This window comes from Diabrotica virgifera, chromosome 1 (assembly GCF_917563875.1).
Source record: "Diabrotica virgifera virgifera chromosome 1, PGI_DIABVI_V3a".
Lineage (NCBI taxonomy): Eukaryota > Metazoa > Arthropoda > Insecta > Coleoptera > Chrysomelidae > Diabrotica > Diabrotica virgifera.
In genome coordinates, this window is record NC_065443.1 from 224,609,080 (window position 1) to 224,629,629 (window position 20,550).

At 32.8% G+C, this 20,550-nt stretch overlaps 1 protein-coding gene across 1 annotated transcript in view; it reads left to right on the forward strand.

Moving 5' to 3' along the window:
* LOC126892888 (protein O-mannosyl-transferase TMTC1-like) overlaps positions 1-20,550 on the forward strand; it is a 603,242-nt gene that overhangs the window by 391,182 nt on the left and 191,510 nt on the right. Inside the window, exons 4-5 of the mRNA XM_050662709.1 lie at positions 2,583-2,655; positions 12,737-12,840. Of these exons, the coding sequence (XP_050518666.1) occupies positions 2,583-2,655; positions 12,737-12,840 (177 nt within the window). The remainder of the gene's footprint in view (positions 1-2,582; positions 2,656-12,736; positions 12,841-20,550) is intronic.

Here is a 20,550-nt window from a genome sequence, read left to right on the forward strand (position 1 = left end):
CCCAATAATGGTTGAGCTATCAAAATACTTACGTAGTTAAGATTGTTGGTGCGATTAACAATTAAGCACAAATTAAAGCAGTTAGGTATAGGGAATGCTTAAGAAATAAAAAAGAAACATAAATACCATTTCAATTACAATACTAAAATACAGGGTGTTCCGTTTAAGAAAACTTAGAAAATACTCATTCCGAGTTTCGACCAACCCTGTATACTAAAATTCAACAATTAGCTATACTAATAATTTGACAGTAGTAGACTATACTAAAAATCATTTGAACATAAATAAAGTCAAAATATTCCAATTCTACAGGGTATGAAAATTGCCACGAAATTAATAAAAAAACGTAATTATCTTTTAAACTACCCTGTATGACAATACAAAACCTCATATTTTAAGAAATAAGACTTCGAGTAGAATCCAAAAGTGTAAAAATATACAGGGTGTCCTATTAAAAAAACGAAGTTATAAGCAACTTCCGGTATAACCGGAAGTAGCAAATAGATGAAAATTTTTTCATTAAATAGATCACTCTTCAAAACCCCTTCATGCCAATTTTTATGAGTCTGTTGCCTTTAGTTCTCGAAATATTTCTAATAGGCCCTTTATCTGCCTCACCCTGTATTATATACTATATTATATAACCCATTTTTCTCTCGGTACTGCACGAACTTATCACGTTATTCCCCTGTACAGGATACTTTTTCTATTAATATTTCGTGTTTTTCTCCTGAGAGGTATGTTTACAACAACATCTAACGTATGTTCCATAGGATAACATCAATAGCTTAAATTCGACAAATCTTGACTTAAAAATCCGTTTTTCCTATGTACCATTGATATGGAAAAGAAAAAAAAATGGTTTATATATTAGGCCTCTAGATCCAATAAAACCAAAGTTATAGATAATGAAAAATAGGTTCATATTCGTCAAATTCCAAATCGACTATTTCAACGTGATATAACTAACAAATGAAGCAATTTTTGGAAAAACAACTCATAACAACTTTTTTAAAAAGCTCAAAAAAGCTCAAAAAATTTTTTTTAGAGTTTCTAGCATCAAAAGTTACGCTCAAAATAAAGTTAATCCATTTAAAAAATAGTCGTGAAAATCCCCCCCCCCCCTAATTACCCTGCCAAATGAAGTTAATCGTTGGTGACGCTTTAGACGTTGGTGTGCTCGTGTATGTATTGTTTATACGATCTCTAACTTTCATCGGTTTAAAGTGCTTATTTTTTAAAGGGCTGTAGTTGAAAGGGCTTGATGGATTCACTAATCACGAGTGTATCCAAATTTTGAACAGCCATATCTAATCTAAATGTTGTCTTACAGAAAAACAAACAATCCAAAATATTTAGAAAAGCCAAACCTACATGTTTTTACTCTTTAAGGTTTTTGTTGACACTAATAATTTTTAGGTTATTTTAAGCAAAAAGCATATTTTGCAAAATTAATAATTCAAAAAGTTTACTTTAAAACCAATTTTTTTCACAAATAAACATTTTGAACTGATGAAACTTACAGATCATATAAATATATCATAAGTAAAGCAACGTATATGAAGCGGTTACGGTTAATTTTATTTAAGATGCTAACTAGGGGGTGATTTTTCCGATTTTTTTCCAAAAAAAGGGTACAGCTTTATTTTGAGCGTAACTTTATTGACTTTTGAAGCTAGAAACTAAAAACAGAATTAAAGCTTGTTTAAACACTTTAAAAAAGTTGCAATGAATTTTCCCCAAAGATTACTTCATTTTTTGGTTATTTCACGTTGAAATATTCGATTTGGAATTTGACGAATATGAATATATTTTTAATTTGCTACAACTCTACTCTACTCTTTCTAGAGAACTTATGCGTATGTACACTATTTTTTTACTTTGTTAAGAATGTTTTTTCGATATACTTACTTCTTGAGTGAAAAACCGCCCAAGAACGTGGTTTATTTGTTGAAAAATGGACAAATAACTCGAAAAGTATTGACTTAGTGAAAAAACGCTATAGAACAAAAGTTGCTTAAAATTAGTCGGTTTATCCACTTCCGGATTTATTTTAAACGTATACTTTTCCACACCCGAGAAGAAACGCACAGGGCAAAATCCCATATTAACACAATATCAGTTTTTTTTTCTGTGACATATTAGCTATGTTGGCCCTATATGTCATTCTATACTGTTCTTTAAAGTTTACAGCAAAAACCGTGAGTAAATGGACTATTAGTGTGACAATTTATTTTCTCATTGGAAAGTTAGAGTAAGGAGTTTGATTTATACATTCTGTTTAATATTAGATAGACATTTATTTTATAATTTTCATTTTTTCGTCAAAAAAATATTTTTATTTTATTTTTTGAAAATGCCATGTTAAAATTCTTCTATTCTCAACTAAACGGTTGTACTAAAAATTTCCGCTAACAATTACTGACTAATTGCCATCGGGGCTCTTAATTCCCCCACTTACAACGAAACGAAAATCGTGATGCGGGAATGACTTTTTGCAATTAATTACCTACCATGCAATTAGCACTATTCACAATGTAGTCGCCTAATTAGCTTATCTACAATAATTAATTATTTCGCAGGGCAATGGGAGAAATGAAGTGGAATCAGGAAGCCCTGCAGTTCGCTAATAAGGCCGCTAAAATTTTGACCTCGGTAAGTATTTTAAATTTTAAATATATTATTAGGCTATTGATTATGTTCAAAATAAGAGAGCTAAAATGAACTACAACTTTAACAAGATTTTATTGTCTCATATGGTCAATGGACCCCTATGTTTGAAAAAACCGCGGAGTGCTACCATTTAAATAGCTGATTTATTGAGAAAGGGGCGAAATAGTCCCTAGGCTCAGGGTGAATTAGGGTGAGTTCTATGCACTTTTGGTACAAACACGTCTACAGTAAAATTGTTTCAGGTTAAATTTACTATCGAAATATCACATTTTAGGGTCAAAGATATTTTTTTTTCAATAATATATTGAAAAGAATAATAATCTAAAATTGGAAAAAAAAGTACGTGAGAGAATTTTAGCACGTTATAACACTAGACCCAGACTGCAGAATTATACCTGGTACAGAAACGGGTTTAAATTGCTTAACCTCAAAATAACACTTCCACAGATTTTGAATCCACGAGTGTCTTCTCCTGCCTGGCCCTCGCTTACTGTCTATTTCCCCCTGGATAATGAATTGCAGTCTCTTTCTCTCTCTCTCTCTCTCTCTCTCTCTCTCTCTCTCTTGTCGTTTCCCTATTACTGAGGATCGTGATTTCTTCCAATATTCCTAACAATGTTTCTCCATTGGTCTCTATCTTCAGCTGCTCTAAGAGCTTCGCAGAATGAGTTTCCAGCTGAATGCTTTATTTGGTCAGACTATCTAGTTGGTTATCGTCCTCTTGATCTTCTCCCCGGAACATTTCCAGAAACAATTAATCTCTCCAAACTGTCGTCACCTCTGCAAACCACGTGACCAAAGAATTGCAGAATTCGTTGCAGACGTATTGTGGACAGCCTTTTTTTAATATGAGTTGGTTTAGAATGGACACGTTTTTTCCTATGAGCTGTCCAAGGTATGCGCAGCATTCTTCTCCAGCACCACATCTCAAAGGCATCAATTTTTTGGTGCTCGCATACGCGAAGAGTCCAGATATTCAATGCCTAGATATGGCCTAGATATTCAAGTTTTTATTTTTTTAAGTGTGCTCACGATTCCTCTCTGTTTTCCGATTCTGTGGATTACCTCCATGTAGGTGATATATTCGGTCCAGGATATACGAAGTATGCGTCGGTACACCCACACCTCAAATTATTCTAGTTTTTTCGTGAGCATTTCTGTCAGCGTCCACTCATCCACACCATATTACAATAAGATCGGAAAAATATAGCATTTAACTAGACGTAGTTTTAGAAGAAGGTGTAAATCTTTGCTTATGAGGACCTTTTTCATATTGTTAAGTGCTGCTCTAGCTTGTTCTATTCTCGCCCTAATTTCTGTGCCCTGTTACTATTTTGCCTTTACATGGTGCCAAGATATACATAATATCGTACATCATCGATTAGTATGTTGTTTATTCGTAACTGTCTAGCAGGTTGTTGCTTTTTACTTATCAACATATATTTTGTCTTCTTGAAGTTGAGTCTCAGGCCGTATTCATTACTAACTGAATTAACCATTTTCATTGCCTGTTGTAATTATTTTATGCTACTGGCAAGGATCTGAGCTATGTATTTAAATCGGACTTACCCATATGCCTGAAAACGAAAATTTTTGACCAGTGTGTATTGCCTGTACTCATTTATGGAGCGGAAATATTAACACTCACAAAAAAGGTAGTGAACAAGATTCGCATAACTCAGAGGGCTATGGAGCGCTAGATGCTGGGTGTCTCCTTGAGGGATCGAATCTCAAACGAAGAAATACGTCGTAGAACAAAAACAACGGACGCCGTCGAAAGAATCGCGTCGCTCAAGTGGAATCGGGCAGGACACGTCGCCAGATTGTCAGACAACCGATGGACAAAATTTATTTTCGAGTGGAGGCCACGAGAAGAAGCACTACGGAGCAGAAGACGACCACCAATCAGATGGGCTGATGATCTGAAGCGTATTGTCAGCAACTGGATGCCAGTCGCAAAAAACAAAAAAAAATAGAAAGAGCTATGTCCAGCAGTTTTTTTCTAAATATAGTCAACGTAAGATACTAAATTCATTGCTAAAATCCCATCGATGTACTTAGCACCCATTAAACCTCCTCGCTCGTGAAGACGGTTACCCCTACGAATGAAAACAAGGTATGTTCGTGTACCCACAGAAATTTCACCCCAAATCATGCAGGTGCCACATCCATAAGGACTATGCCCTTCAATACAGCATTCTAAAAAATCACTTCCCTCATCTTCGGCACACTTTCTTTTTCCGATCGCTACCATAGGGGCATATTCTGGTCTTATCCGAGAACAGCCAATGTTCCCATTGTTCCATCGTCTCCTTCAGATTTGATGATCCCGTGAAAGCACAGGCGTACTTAACGATGCGCTGCAAGTTTTTGACCAATCGCAGATATTCAAGGAGTCAGATTATTTTTCTTCATTCCTTCTCTTACTGTCCATTGACCAATAACCACTCCTCTTACTTCATGGAGCTGTTGTTGCACTTAAACGGCGAACTTGTACGTTAACTTGAAGGTGACGATTTATTTATATTGTTGACACAATAAAGCTATCATCACGAGCAGTTATTTAATAATCTTCCAATTATCCTAAAGAACCACGTTGTTCCTAATAAAAAAAATAGCGAAATACCTGGGTTTAAATCTCGACGTCAAACTAAAATGGAAAGAGTACGTTAAAAAGAAAACTGAACAGTTGAAGATAATGTACAAAAATATGTATTGGCTAATAGGTAGGTACTCTCAACTTTCCATCCAGAACAAAGTATTAATTTACCAACAGATATTGAAACCGGTGTGGACCTATGGCCTACAATTATGGCAAACAGCAATTACCGAAATTTAGAAACGCTCCAGAACCGAATATTAAGGAATATTTTATGTGCTCCTTGGTATGTTCGGAATGACGATTTGTGTAGAGATCTTAAAATCGAATCTATTTCAAATGAAATTAAGAAAGTCGCCAGGAGACATGAAGAGAAGCTCCATAAGCATCCCAACCATGAAGAACCTCAACTTCTTGTCAACGAACCCCAGATGCGAAGGCTCAAGAGGGCTAAAATGTTCGAGCTCGTGTATTGTGTGAAGTTGTGCCGGGCCTAGTTAGTGTTTTGCATTGTATTGTAGCCACAACAAAGACGCGAGCAATTAGTAAAAAGGAGAGTCAGTGCTGTGCTGTGTAGCCACAACAAAAAGTGGGCATTTCATGTAAAAAAAAGTAAGGATGGACCAGGTGACAGTTTACAGATAGTTAAAACATTTTTAGGGAAATTGGGTTAAAGAAAAAATACTGATTAATCTTGTAGATTAGGTGTATTTCTATTGTTTAAGTAAAAAAAACGAGCAGTTGTAAATTGCTTACTACATGTTCCAGGTCATCTACGAAAGAATCCAGTGTCCTCATAACGTAACCCTTCGAGACGCTGCCTGCGCGTGTCATATCCAGTTGTACAGAGCTTACTGGCTAAGTAAATATTAATGCCATAACTTAAGCGGCTTTCTCTGGTATAGTATCCATTAAACTTAGACAAACGTGAACAATAATTAACAATAAAAACGATCAATATGCAATTTTTAGTTGCAAAGGTCATAATAACAAATTTTGGAAAATTCCTTATTATCTCTAAAAACATCAAATAAATACTTTTCAATGTTTATCGGTTGCTACGCATGTAAATGATAAGCAAGCCGTCACAAATGTGTCCTCATATTAAAGCGTATAAAAAATTATCTTTCATGCAGTATGTCCCTTCTTTGATCCGAGTGCTATTTCCTGAAAAAAATATAGTTAAAATCAAAAGTTAGAAGTGGGCCGATTTTTATACCTATGCGCAGGTTTAGTTTGACTTGATCTACCTATCTCTAGTTTGTATTTTAAATTTATACTTGTAAATTTGCAATTAAAATATTGGTAAAACTTGTAGATTTTTAGATTATCACCGTTTATGCGTAAATACTATCTAAATTAAAACAATACAATACATTATGATTCACTGGTTCCCAAAGGGAGTATCTGATCTACCTGCCAATAAACCATCCGTCGAGGTAAACATTGTCGCTGGAACAGGCTTCAAACAATCGCTTGTTTCGAACGTCGAAAAAACGTGCCAATCTATTGATAAAGTTACACCAAAAAAATCAGATCCGATATATTTGAATGTCAATCACCAAAGCCGTTCCAGCACCAGCTAAAATAAAAGCCCATCCAAATGGCACGTATTCTAAAACAGGATAACAACTCGAAATGAATGGCCAAATATTTATGGAATTGATTTTGTCTGATTTACGATTGAAAATTTCTAGTTTGTATATTGAAAAACGGTTGATTTATGAAAAAATGCACTATTTCAAATAATCCGTAACTGATGGCATACTACGATGTTTTTTATGACTATATAAACATTCAATAATGTTACGTCGGACGTATGTGATCCCAAATTCGATTTTTTCGACTTCCTGCTGACAGAAAAGGGTGTTTGGAATGCTGTGCAAACATGAACCGAACAAATATCACTTTCAAATACAAATTGGAAATGTTTACGCTACGGAATAAAATAAACACGATATTTACCATAACTCGTCATTAATTGATTTTTTATTCTCTACTTTAATCCAATTTGGTCAGCTGTGAAACGCCCATAAACATTTTATTACCAAAATAAATGCAAAAATTGCAGTATGATTAAGATTTATGGAATAAAGTGCTTATTGATAAATATCAAATTTTAATAAACACTGCATCACTTGCACTATACTCTACTTTTCACTTAACTAACTGGGCCGGAAGGGTTCCTTCCTCTTAAGTCTTCTAGCCAGATACGTTTTGTCGAGGAGCTGGATGGCCTCAACATTGACGTGTTGAAGAAGTCGTTGTTCGTAACTCTCGGCAAATTTTTCAATGGTATTTTTATAACTGTTTCTACGTTGGCAACGCTCCTTAGAACTCTGTTTTGGAATCGCTGGATAATGTCTATCACACCACAACTACACAGCTGGATGCCATATTATGTCCATATATAGTTTATATTAGAATGTATTTATACAAAAGTAATTTGTCTTGAATTGATAGAGTGGATTACCTTCCCAATATCCAATATATTTTTTTGTATTTGATGTTAAATTGAGGAGCAGACTTTCTATATGCATTTTGTCTATTTTTTCAAATTTTCAACTAAAGATATCATCTCAAACTATATGTATAGAGCCACCATTTTGTGTCACGAAAGAGGTTCTAAATGCATTCTGTTGTCTGAAAATTAAATAAACAAAATACCTTGGACTTTCTATTTGATGTATGTCCATTGACGGTAGACAAACTAACCGAAGTTTGTCCGTGCGCTATGGACTAATTGCGATTTGTTTGTCATTGGCAGTCATTGTCGTTCTATACTTGGTGTCTGTACTGTTAAGTTTGTTTTATGTGCGTTTGATTTTCCAATTTTTAACAAAACAATATAAAATAATGGATGTAGTTGTGACAGGAGATCATGTAGTTGGTGATACGGACCGTGGTAGCAGAAAAAGAAAAAGACATCTAACTGGTATAAATAAACTGATAAAAAGAAAAATGCAATCTGGCAGTGGTATTGTTGAGAATCGTGGAGGGGACAAACGGTATTTAAAGAATGTTAAAAAATTTGAAGCTGTTAAAAAATTTAAAGCCAGTTTGTAAGGACATGAAAGTAATTACGGGCGTGCTAAATCTCGGCGCATTTATTTATCATCTGAAAATAATATTACTATTTTATGGAATCTGTACAATCAGAGTACTGCTGAGAATTTAAAAGCAAATTAGAACTACTGCTACACTGACGTATGTGGTTTTTGTGTCAGGACTCAAACTTCTATTAGCTTTTGCAAAGACAAAACTGAAATAGAGAAACTAAGAACTTCTCTACGTGTACCTACATAAAGTAAGGGCCAAACAATTTTTTAAACTAATGAGTGAAAAACCGGAACACACTGTTTCCTGTTTTGACCTTCAGCAGGTTCAAGTCTTACTGAAAGTGCCTATTCAAGATGCATTTAACGCCCAGCAGTTTTTTTTATTGTTTTTGTGTAACGGACGTGGATATTAAAAAGCCAGTTTTCTACACCTAGATGGAACACCAAGCAAAAAGGGGATCTTTAGAAACAAGTCCTGATCTACGTGATTTTCTTAATAAATCTGAATGTGCATCAGATATAAAACAGTTAAGACTATTAGCAGATGGTTGTGCGCTTCAGAATAAAACTGCACACATGATGCATATGCTCATGTTATGGCTGTACAGAGATGCCTCACAAAATATTAAATCTGTGGTACTTATTTTTCCGGTACGCGGATATTCATATTTGCCAGCGGACCGTGTTTTCGGACAAATTGACAAAAGTTACACGATCCTACAGTCTACAGTACAATAAAAACCCCTACACAATATTTTGACATTTACTCCAAGAAGGGAAAAGTTAAAAACTTGGTAGAGACAGGACAGTTTATGATATAAAAAGTGCGCTAACCACTTTAAAAAAATTGAAGGAATCAGTGCAGCCAAACGATTCATTATTAAGGGATCACAAAACAACAACGATATTTTGCTTAAGACCGAACTGTTCTACAGAAATAATGATCCATCAAAACAATTCCAAACATTATTGAAACGTGGAAAAAAGCTTTAGACTTTAAACTTACCTACTGTAGAACTTCAAAACCAAATTAAACCAAAAAAACTCCAGAACCTCTCGAAACTCCAGAACTATCAGGGACGAATTGGGTCAACGATCCTGAGCTAACATGGTTAGAACCAATTCTTTCTGACACTGGTGAGCAAAATGGGAATCAAGCTATCCTTGGTGAAACTGAGGATGATGATGTTATCGAAGGAGCTGAGTGCTATGATTGCAATGATGATGGCAATGGGGACCTTTATGACATATAAAGTACCATATTGTTCCATTCATTTTTAAACAATATTTTGTATTTAAAAATAAAATACTATTTGTATGAAGTTACTTGAGCTTTATTACATCGTTACTACCAAAAGTCAGTCATACCCCTTGTGTAGACAATCAAAATGCGTTTTGTCCAAGGATGACAATCTAAATGCAGTTTGTCCAACAGTTTTTTCAAGTTTTTTGGGATATTATTGATACTAGATTTTTGGCGTATAGGTATAATATTTGAATGATTTTTTATCCATTTTTTAGGTATATCAGTTTTTCGTTTAATTTCTTGCCAGACGCGTAGCAGTTTTTCTCTATTTGCCAAAATTACAAAAACTGGACAAAATGCATTTAAAAAATCTGCTCCTCAGTTGTTCTCTTTTGTTTTTTACATGGGGCCTCCAGCGTAACCTAGCGTCTAATTTATTAACCAAATAATTTGCGGTACCTGAGTATTATTTAAAGGACTGTGTTGTTTTTTTCTTGTTTGTAAAATTAATGTGCACTGATTTCATTCCGTCTAATTTAATTCGTCGGAATTTAGTCCAGTTATAACAGTTTGTAATTTACTTGGCGGTTCTTCATGGACGTCGCCTACGGAAAAGACAGCAGTATCATCAGCAAAGGAAGCTATTGTCTTATAATCTAATTAAGGAATATTAGTACTGTCTAATAGGTACAGGTGGTACTATCACAATACCTTGTGGTACACCTGCATTGATTTTTTTGTTTCGAGTAGGCTTTTTTTGCTAATAAGGCCAGGGCCACACGGGCGATAATTTACGGCGCGGTAAGAGCAGTAAACCTGGCGAGGCATTGGCTCACTAACTCCTATTTCATCTACAATTGGTAGAGGAGTTAGTCAACCAATGGGTTTACTGCTCTTACGGCGCCGTAAATTATCGCACGTTTTTGCTTAATACTAAACTGATTTTTTTAAATTTCGGTCGAAAGAAAAGGGTATTTGGATTGCTATGCAAACACAAATCGAACAAATATCACTTTCAAGTACAAATTGAAAATGTTTGCGCTACAAAATAAAATAAACACGATATTTACCATAACTCGTCATTAATTGATTTTTTATTCTCTACTTTAATCCAATTTGATCAGCTGTGAACGCCCATAAACATTTTATTACCAAAATAAATGTAAAAAATGCAGTATGATTAAGATTTATGAAATAAAGTGCTTATTGATATCAATTTTTTAATAAACATCAGTACTATTTCTAAAAACTTTACAATCTGATCAAACAATGTGATTAATGAGCAACTTTTTTCTAGCCTAAATTACTAAATAATAAAAACATGACTAACTACGAACTCACTGGAATCCCTTAGGTGTTATTGTAACGAATTTCTTATCCAATATGGCTGTAAAATGGCAAAACACGATCTTCTAAAATATTTTTAATGTAAAATGTAAATATCAAGTGTCATTCACCCAATTACCTCAACAAATTCGGTATCTCCTTTTCAAGAAATACCACTCTATAGCACTATGCCGGCACCACCAAAATTAACACTCTATATGAGGTTACATCCTGGCATAGCGTTTATCATAAATTAATATGGAAGCAAGATGTACAAAACTTTGTCTACAAAATATTTGGCGAACAGTATGTCAGTTAATAGTAATCTCATACACAGCGTTAGTTTTGGTGGTGGTGGCGGCATAGTGCTACGATTGTTAGAAAGGACATACCGAACACCTGAAGGTTATTAAGAGAAATCCAACTGACATATATGTACATTGAAAACGTTTTAGAATATCATGTTTTGCCATTTGAAAGCCATATTGGATATGATATATTGGTGCTAATGCACGCCTTCATGTCGCTAGCATAGTGAATACTTACCTTGATGAGATTAAATTAAAAATTATACTGGCCAGTATATAGCCAAGATCAGATTTAAATCCGATTATAGCATTTATGTGATGCTTTAAAACATCGCATTCAGAAAAGAAATCCTATTGATATGATTCAGGGGACTAAGGATAGCATAACAAAAGATTTCATTCCACATGCATATGCAATATTTTTGTTCGTGAGTAGGTAAACGTTACACAGGGTGTCCCGAAAAGATTGGTCATATATTATACCACAGATTCTAGGGTCAAAAATAGATTGATTGAACCTCACTTACCTATATACAATAGTGCACACAAAAAAAGTTACAGCCCTTTGAAGTTACAAAATGAAAATTGATTTTTTTTCATAATATATCGAAAACTCTTAGAGATTTTTTTTTGAAAATGCACATGTGGCATTCTTATGGCAGCAACATCTTAAAAAAATTTAAAGTGAAATTTGTGCACCCCATAAAAATTTTATGGGGGTTTTGTTCCTATCAACCCCCCCAAACTTCTGTGTACGTTCCAATTAATTATTGACCTGTTAATAATGTGAAAACTTATTTATAATTTACATTTTTAGGTATATTTTGAAAAAGAAGCCGCATCCCGATAAAAGGTGACTTATCAAAAAAAGACTAAGAGGCAAAAAATTTTAAAACATTGTGTTTAACTAATGGTACCACAATAATAGTTTAATTGGAACGTACACAAACATTTGGGGGGTTTAAAGGAGCAAAATCCCCATAAACTATTTATGTAAATATATTAAAAAAGAAGCCGCAACTCGATAAAAACTGGCTTTTGAGGCAAAAAAGGTTTAAAAACGTTGTGTTTAACTAATGGTACCACAATAATTGATTAATTGGAACGTACACAAAAGTTTGGGGGGGGGGGTTTAAGAGAACAAAACCCCCATAAAATTTTTATGTGGTGGACAAATTTCACTATAATTTTGTTTTAAGATGTTCCTGCCCTAAGAATGATACATGTCCATTTTCAATAAAAAATCTCTGATAGTTTTCGATATATTGAAAAAAATCCATTTTCATTTTGTAACTTCAAATGGCTGTAACTTTTTTTATGAGCACATTTGTACTAAGGTAAGTTAGGTTCAATCGAACTATTTTTGACCCCAGAATGTGTGGTATAATTTTTGACCAATCTTTTCAGGACACCCTGTATATTTTACAATTAAAAGTTTTCAATCCACTTAGGTAAACATTTAATGTAAGTTGAAAATAGTTTCAAGTAGGTATTTAGTTTTCTCACGTCGTATTATTAATTTCAGCTTGGTATTTTGCTTACGCTTCGTTTGGCTATTCTCCAAGGATCATTACCAAAATTTTCGCAGCAGGACAACCCAGCGGCATTCCATCCTTCGATGTATGTGAGGTAAATAAACCATTATTTTAATTTCATTATCATTCCAGGATTTTGCAACCTTCCCTTTGGTACTTTTTTTTTTCAATAATAAATCTGAATATTCTCAATGATTACATTGACAAGTTATTGGTATAGAAAATATTTTATTAAAAAGTCGAAAAAATAATTATTTAGTGAACACACCTAATTTTATGTACAATACATCTACAACTTTAGAGTTATGGGCATGATTTTTATTATTCAGAATTTTTTTAAAACAACAATGCAAGCCGATTTATTTTAATGTAGAAAATAGGTTATTAAATGTTATTTATTTTATTATTCTAATAATTATAATATTATATTTTTAATAATTCATTTAAAATAATTTTTCTCAAAAACCGTGGCCGTAAAGACATGTAATCATTATTCTTCTTCAAGTGACATCTCCGCGACGGAGGTCGGCAATCATTATAGCTATTCTAATTAATTAATTTAGGCATTTTTCCAGATATATTAAAAATTGGAACTATTTAACCACTGTTCAAATCTGGCGAAGAAACATATTATCAAAATTATAGGCCTATAACCCTAATCTCAAATGTAGGCAAAATATTCGAAAAAATAATTAAAATAAGACTCACACATTTTTTAAAAAAATTTAATATATTATCTGAATGTCAATATGGGTTTCAAGAGGGAAAATCAGCCGAAGATGCAATCTGTGCTCTAACAGCTACCATCTACAAAGCTCTTGATAATGCAAAACCATCTCTTTGTATATTTGTAGATTTAGCAAAGGCATTTGATACAGTTTCACGTAAAATACTGCTAAATAAACTTCAAAAATAATATGGTATAAGAGGACTTGCATATAACATCCTAGAAAGTTATCTGCTAAATAGACAACAACATGTTTCTATAGATGGAGAAATCAGTAAAGGAAGAATTATATCTTACGGAGTACCACAGGGAACAGTCTTGGGACCAATTCTCTTCAATATTTATATCAATGATCTATTCAGACTCAATGTAACAGGTAAGATAATAAGTTTTGCAGATGACACATCTATTTTCTATGATGCAAATACATGGAATAATTTAAAACAAAAAGCTGAAACAGATTTTGCTACAATTCAGAAATGGTTTCAGTTTAATAAACTTACCTTAAATATAGAAAAAACAAAATATATATAATTTACATCATATGTAAATAACCTCCCAAATCTTGGCTCATTAAAAATTCATGCACAAAATGAAATTTCACATACATACGAGATTAAATATCTAGGTATAATAATTGATAAACATTTACGATAGAACACCCAAGCAAATAATATAGTACTAAATAAATTAAGAGGACTCTTATCAAGATTTAAATTTTTAAAACAATTTTTAAGAATAACTCATTAGCGAATTCTTTATTATGCACTTATACAATCTCAACTTACATATGGCCTTTTAGGATGGGGTGGAATACGCAATAATTACTTACATTCTATAAATATTATTCAGAAATGGCTAATTAGAATTATATACGGGAAAATTTTAAGATATTCTAGTGAGCTGTTATATAACAAAAGTAAATTTTTAAATGTACGTAAATTATTGTATTATTCTTGTTCTCATGATCATTTTTCAGTGCGTCACAGTTTTTCGATTTCTGTCTAATGCATTAAGTTAGATGAGACGGAAAAATCGGTAGCTCCGTGATTAAACACAAAAATAATGCAGCATTACAATGGTTATATACATAAAAGATGTCTATTCCTAACCTACGTTTGATTCGTTGATATTTAGAATGCGCGTTTTTTCTAGCCAATCAAATACTCGTATTACGAACATTTGACGAAAACTTCGTCCATTTTGGCCATTTTTTAGAAGTGTCAAAGAGTCAAGTGACGGTTATTATTCAGGTCAGTATTTTGTGTACCTGTCATTTTGAAATTCGAATTCGACTTCCCTTGTGTTTCACAACGTTATTGTGCATTATTTTGTGTTTTGGTTTAGAATTTAGTTCGTTAAAAGTTAGTCATTGGCGTGAGGAGACTAGAGACATTCGAGATGTACCGAAGAGTGCTAAAAATCTCATGAGTAGATAGAATAGCCAACGTGGAGGTAATGAGACTTACGCATAGGGAACGAGAAGAACTAACAAATAAGAAGAAAACTGAGATATATGGGACATGTGATGAGAGATGTATATCTAATACTCCAGGTCATTATGCAAAAAAAAGATCCATAGTAAGGAGACGTAACTCATGGCTGAAGAACCTTAGGAACTGGTTTGGATGTAATAACAATGAATTATTTAGAGCCGCGGTTTCAGAAATAAAGATCTCACTGATCATTGCCAACTTTTGAAGCGGAAACAGTACCTAGAGAAGAAGATAATAACACAGTTTATGGATAGTTTTGTGTCATTTTTTAATGTTTCCATATTTATAAATTTAATTAACAATATTGTTTACTTTTTAATTTTATTCCCCTTTATAAAAAATACCTAGTACATGTTAACATATTGTGTAAAAATCAAATCTACTAAATTACTAATTACTTTAATTCCACAAGCTTTTCACCTATGGCGAAGTACGATTCTGGCATCTGTCAGATTCGTCAATAATTACATGAAATAAGTCTCGACACACCCAATACAGTATGTGACGTCATAATTAATGACGCACTGAAAAATGATCATGAGAACAAGAATATAAAGCCCTTATACATATACACGAAAAAAAGATAATATTAAATTTTAACAGTCATGCCCACCAAGCTAGATATATAAAACATAATACAATTCTACCAAAATGTAATCCTTCAAAGATATGTTGGTTACATAGGGCCCAAATTGTACAATTTGCTACCGGATAATTTAAAACAATTTAAAAATTATAAAAAACATAGATACAAATATGAAATTAAACAATGGATTGGGAACAAATCAACAAAATTCTGCGAAGAGCTTATCAATGGACAATAATTATAATAAATAAACTTAAATAAGAAATAAAAAATTGTATCGAAAATAAAAATTGTATCTAAATAGATTTTAATTATCAACTGCGACATTTCTTGAATTATTGATGACCACATTTATATCACAAATTATATTAAAATTATTATATTTTTATTTTTTCTTGATTAATGTTAGAGTTTTTAGTATTTTTATAAATTTTCATATAACTGTATACATTTATACATTTGTTAAATATTTTTTGTGTTTGTTTATATTTATAAATTAGTATATTATATTTTTAAGTCTCACGCACAAGGGGTGCTACTTTTGTATGTATATTAGTAATATATATACAGGGTAGCTCAACTTCAGTGAGGTATTTATGTTTATTTAGGTAGTACTCATTATGCTTTTTTTTGTAAATCTTTATTGTTATTCCTAAATAAACATTATTATTATATTATTATTATTATATTCTGACTTTCGAGACAGCTGCTCATTTGATGTATATCCATACCAGTCTCTCAGGTTGCGCAGCGACGATATTCTGCGTCCCTCTATGCATATTTTTCCTTGAATCTTTTCCGATTATAATGAGTTGAAGCAAGTTGTATCTCTATCCACGTGTAAGACGTCCGAGACATTCCAATTTTCTGGTTTTGATTGTATTTAAGACTTTCATTTCTTTATTTATCTTTCTCAGAACCTCTTTGTTTGTGACGTGTTCTCTCCGTGATATTATCAGAATTCTTCTATACACCCACAACTCGAATGATTCCAGTTTTTTCATTGATGCCGTATTCCAGGTCCTGCTTCTATTCCGTAAAACTAAGTCGAGAAAACGTAGTACCTAGCCAAACTTATTCCTGGCTCTAACTTCAGATCTCTTGTGCAGAGCACTTTTCTGATTTTTTATTCTTTGGTTAAAATTGGTGCTAACCTTTTCTTTAATTTCCTGGAAGTAATCATTTGTGGCGTTGATCATTGTGACGGTATGCGGTAGTATAATTTTATCGTCTAGAGTACGCCAATGAATTAAATTAAACGAGCTTTTGTACCGTCTCGGACGATATAAAACTCGGAACGAAAAGCCTAGTTGATTATTCTTAGAGCATAGATCGAAGGATAATAAAGAATATGGTGATGTGTTGTACATAACCACGACATAGGTACTTAATTCTAATTTTTGAAGCTTACAAATTCGGAAATCTTTAAATATTTGAAACATGAAGGGGGATAGGTATAGCAAACCCTAATAAGAATTGAAAGCTAAGTAAATTTTCTACGCGATAGACTAGTAAGATACAGGGTATTACATTTAAAATAAGTAAGTTATTACAGCTTGAATTTGTTAATAGAACAATCTAATATTTTGACCACCCTGTAAAAAGATAGGTATAGGAAACTATAATATAAATTAAAAGCTAAGTAAATTTTCTACTCGATAGACTAGTAAGATACAGGGTGTTCCATTTAAAATAAGTAAGTTATTACAGCTTGAATTTGTTAATAGAACAATCTCATATTTTGACCACCCTGTAAGACATTTTCATGCAGTAGGCATCTGTTTAAGTATGCTAAATAGTCTATTATTAAGATCCAAGAAAGAATTTGTTTCGAAAGCCTTACATTTTCATAAAAATCGAAATAAATCAAAACACCGTATATTTAGGTATAGGGAACCCTAATGAAAGTATAGCATATTTTTTAAGGTCAATTCAGTAATGTCATCAGATATAGGGCATTCCATAAGAAAAAATAAAACTTTGATATACCACTCTTTTTCGGAGCACCCTGTATAATTTACATTATTTTTAGATTTTAGTATTAAAGGCCCTGTATATTTCTGTGAAGAAATTTTTTTTAAATATCAAGTGGTTTTCCGTACAGAGACCGAGGCGAATAAGATGAACCACCCTGTATATCATACTAGTGACGTCATCCATCTGGGCGTTATGACGTACCTAATCGATATTTTTTTAATGAGAGTAGGGGTTGTGTGATAGTTCATTTGAAAGGTTTTTCAATTCTCTTTTTGGTTATATAAAGATAACTATAATAATTTATACAGGGTGACCAAAAAAATTATTGTTAAATTAAATTAATTCAAACAAAACGAAGAATTTATGTAATTTATTTAATCCAAAATTAATTTTACTGCTATCAGAAAAAAAAATATATTTCTGTGACAAATAAATATTGCGTTTGCCTTAAATCAGATGTTCAAACTGACAAGAGGCCGGTAGGTGGCAGTCTAACATTGAATTTAAGCGAAAAGCCAATGTTTGTTTGTGAAATAAACATTTTTTATATTGTATGACAGAAAGCAAAATGTATTTTGAATTAAATAAGTTGCTTACTACATTCTTCTTTTTGTGTGAATTAATTTAATTCGAGAATTTTTCTTCTGGCCACCCTGTATAAATAATTATGGTAATGTTTATACATAATACTAAATAAAGGATTGAATAACCTTTTAAATGAGCTCTCACATGAGTTCTATTCGCATTTAAATAAAATATCTATTACATCATCAATCATCACGCTCAGCTAGATGGCGTCACTAGTATGATACATACGCCAAAAAATCATAATTTAAAAATAAAAATCGAACTTTTTCTGGATATCTATGTAACTGGATTTCTCTCCAAAATCTCCGATTCTCGAAAAAATTAATTTATTCCATAATGTTTCCCTTTCTTTTAAAATATATGACTCTTACTCTCACCCCATTAGGAAATTGCTTTATTGTGGCATATCACAAGTGAGTTTTAATGGGCGATAGTACGTTCGTTTGTTCTATATTGTGCGATATATAGCACGCAATTATCTTAATGTCTTTCAAAATAATCGCGGCATGACTATATTTACTGGTCTCTTTTTGGTGCCTACATTTCTATTAATTGGATGAATTGCTACTAGGTCTGGATCCCGCGTATTAAAAAAAAAAGTTGATTAATAGCAAGCTGAAAATTTGTTAATAGCTTAAGGGTGTCTAGTCGGATAAAGTTGATATAAGGGAACACTGGAACAGGGGCAGTTTTAATTGTGGAACAGGTTAAAAATTTGGAATTGTCACACGACGAAAACGGCACATTTATTGTGTCCGATAGGACAGACTTAAACTCTCCGAACAGAGATTAAACTGTTATGCAAAAATCAGACTGCTATTTATCACCTGTCATAATTCCTGTCATTTGACATATTCTACATATTCCACTCATTAAAACGCCCATTTGGTGATAAATAGCATTCCGATTTTTGCATGAGAGTTTAATCTCTGTTCGAAGAGTTTAAGTCTGTTCTGGCGGACAAAATACATGTGCCGTTTTCGTGGTCTGACTGTTTCAAATTTTAACCTGTTCCACAATTAAATCTTCCCCTGTTCCAGTGTTCCCATATATCAAAGTTTGTCCGACTAGATACCCTTAAGCTATTAACCAATTTTCAGCTTGCTATTAATCAACTTTTTTTCATACGCGGGATCCAGACCTATACGTTTATACTGCTATACCAAATCATGCAAATACAGACAAAAATATTCATGCCTTTTTCCTGTATTTTCTATGTGCCGCGTTTTGACGATTTAGTTTCTGTGATGTTTGTTATGCACTGTCCAACTCCGGAGAGTGTGATTATTATGATAGAGCCGTGAAATTATAGCAGATGAGGAAAATAATCGTCAAATTAAATGCCATCGCATTAATTAATGGTTAAGGTTATTAATTGTTTTTATGGTATTGTTGAATTATAAGTTCAATGTAAAATCAACAGATTATTGTAAATATGATTACAAGAATAAAAAACCGCTAAACGCCGTAAAAATGAGTGGCGCATACAATATGTCAGCTACAAAAGATCTGATATGAATATTACGTGGCGCGAAAATGTATTTTCATTTTGATGCAAAACAAAATTCTAGCTTTATTTTAACAGATTTTTTCATAATATTTGCCCAATTTGAAGTAAAACGCGCTACAAAAGTAACTTTGATACAGTTTGAATTTTGAAACTCTTTTGTGGCGCGTTTACTTCAAATTTAGCAAATATGAAAAAATCTTTTAAACTAGAATTCTGTTTTGCATCAAAATGAAAATACATTTTCGCGCCACGTAATATTCATATCAGATCTTTTGTAGCTGGAATATTGTATGCGCCACTCATTTTTACGGCGTTTAGCGGTTTTTTATTCTTGTATCAGGAGTTTTCCAAAGTTATTCATAAATTAAATGCATAAAGTTGAATGCAATGTTTCTCGATTACACATTAAGCTTTATAAATGGTCGCCCTTGTCGCATTATCTCCCAAATGATCTAGTGTCCATCGAATGTGCACTAGATTTTTTTTCTATTCGAAATAGATTGAAAAAATATTGGGATCGCCGGTAAATGAACTCGAATTGCCCGTTTCCAGATGAAATTAGCGTCGTAACCACTACAACTACATAAACCATTTAGGAAATAATCGTTAATTGAATTATTCTTTTGTAGCTTAATAACTTCTAAACGGCTTAACCGATTTTGTTTACTAAACATGAGTTTGAAACGTATTGACAAGTAGTATCTTATGTATCTAAGGTCAAGTATCTGAAGATTTTACAGGAATTATTGAGCTTGAAATCCCGTTTTTCCCATAAGAAATAGATTTGATCATAATTATGAAGCCTATAACTTAAAAACTCGAATTTTACCGGATATAAGGTATACACCGTTAGATTCGTCTAAAGGATTTCTACAAACGCTCAGTTACTGGCGTAATTCGTAGGTTGAAATTTTGAGTAA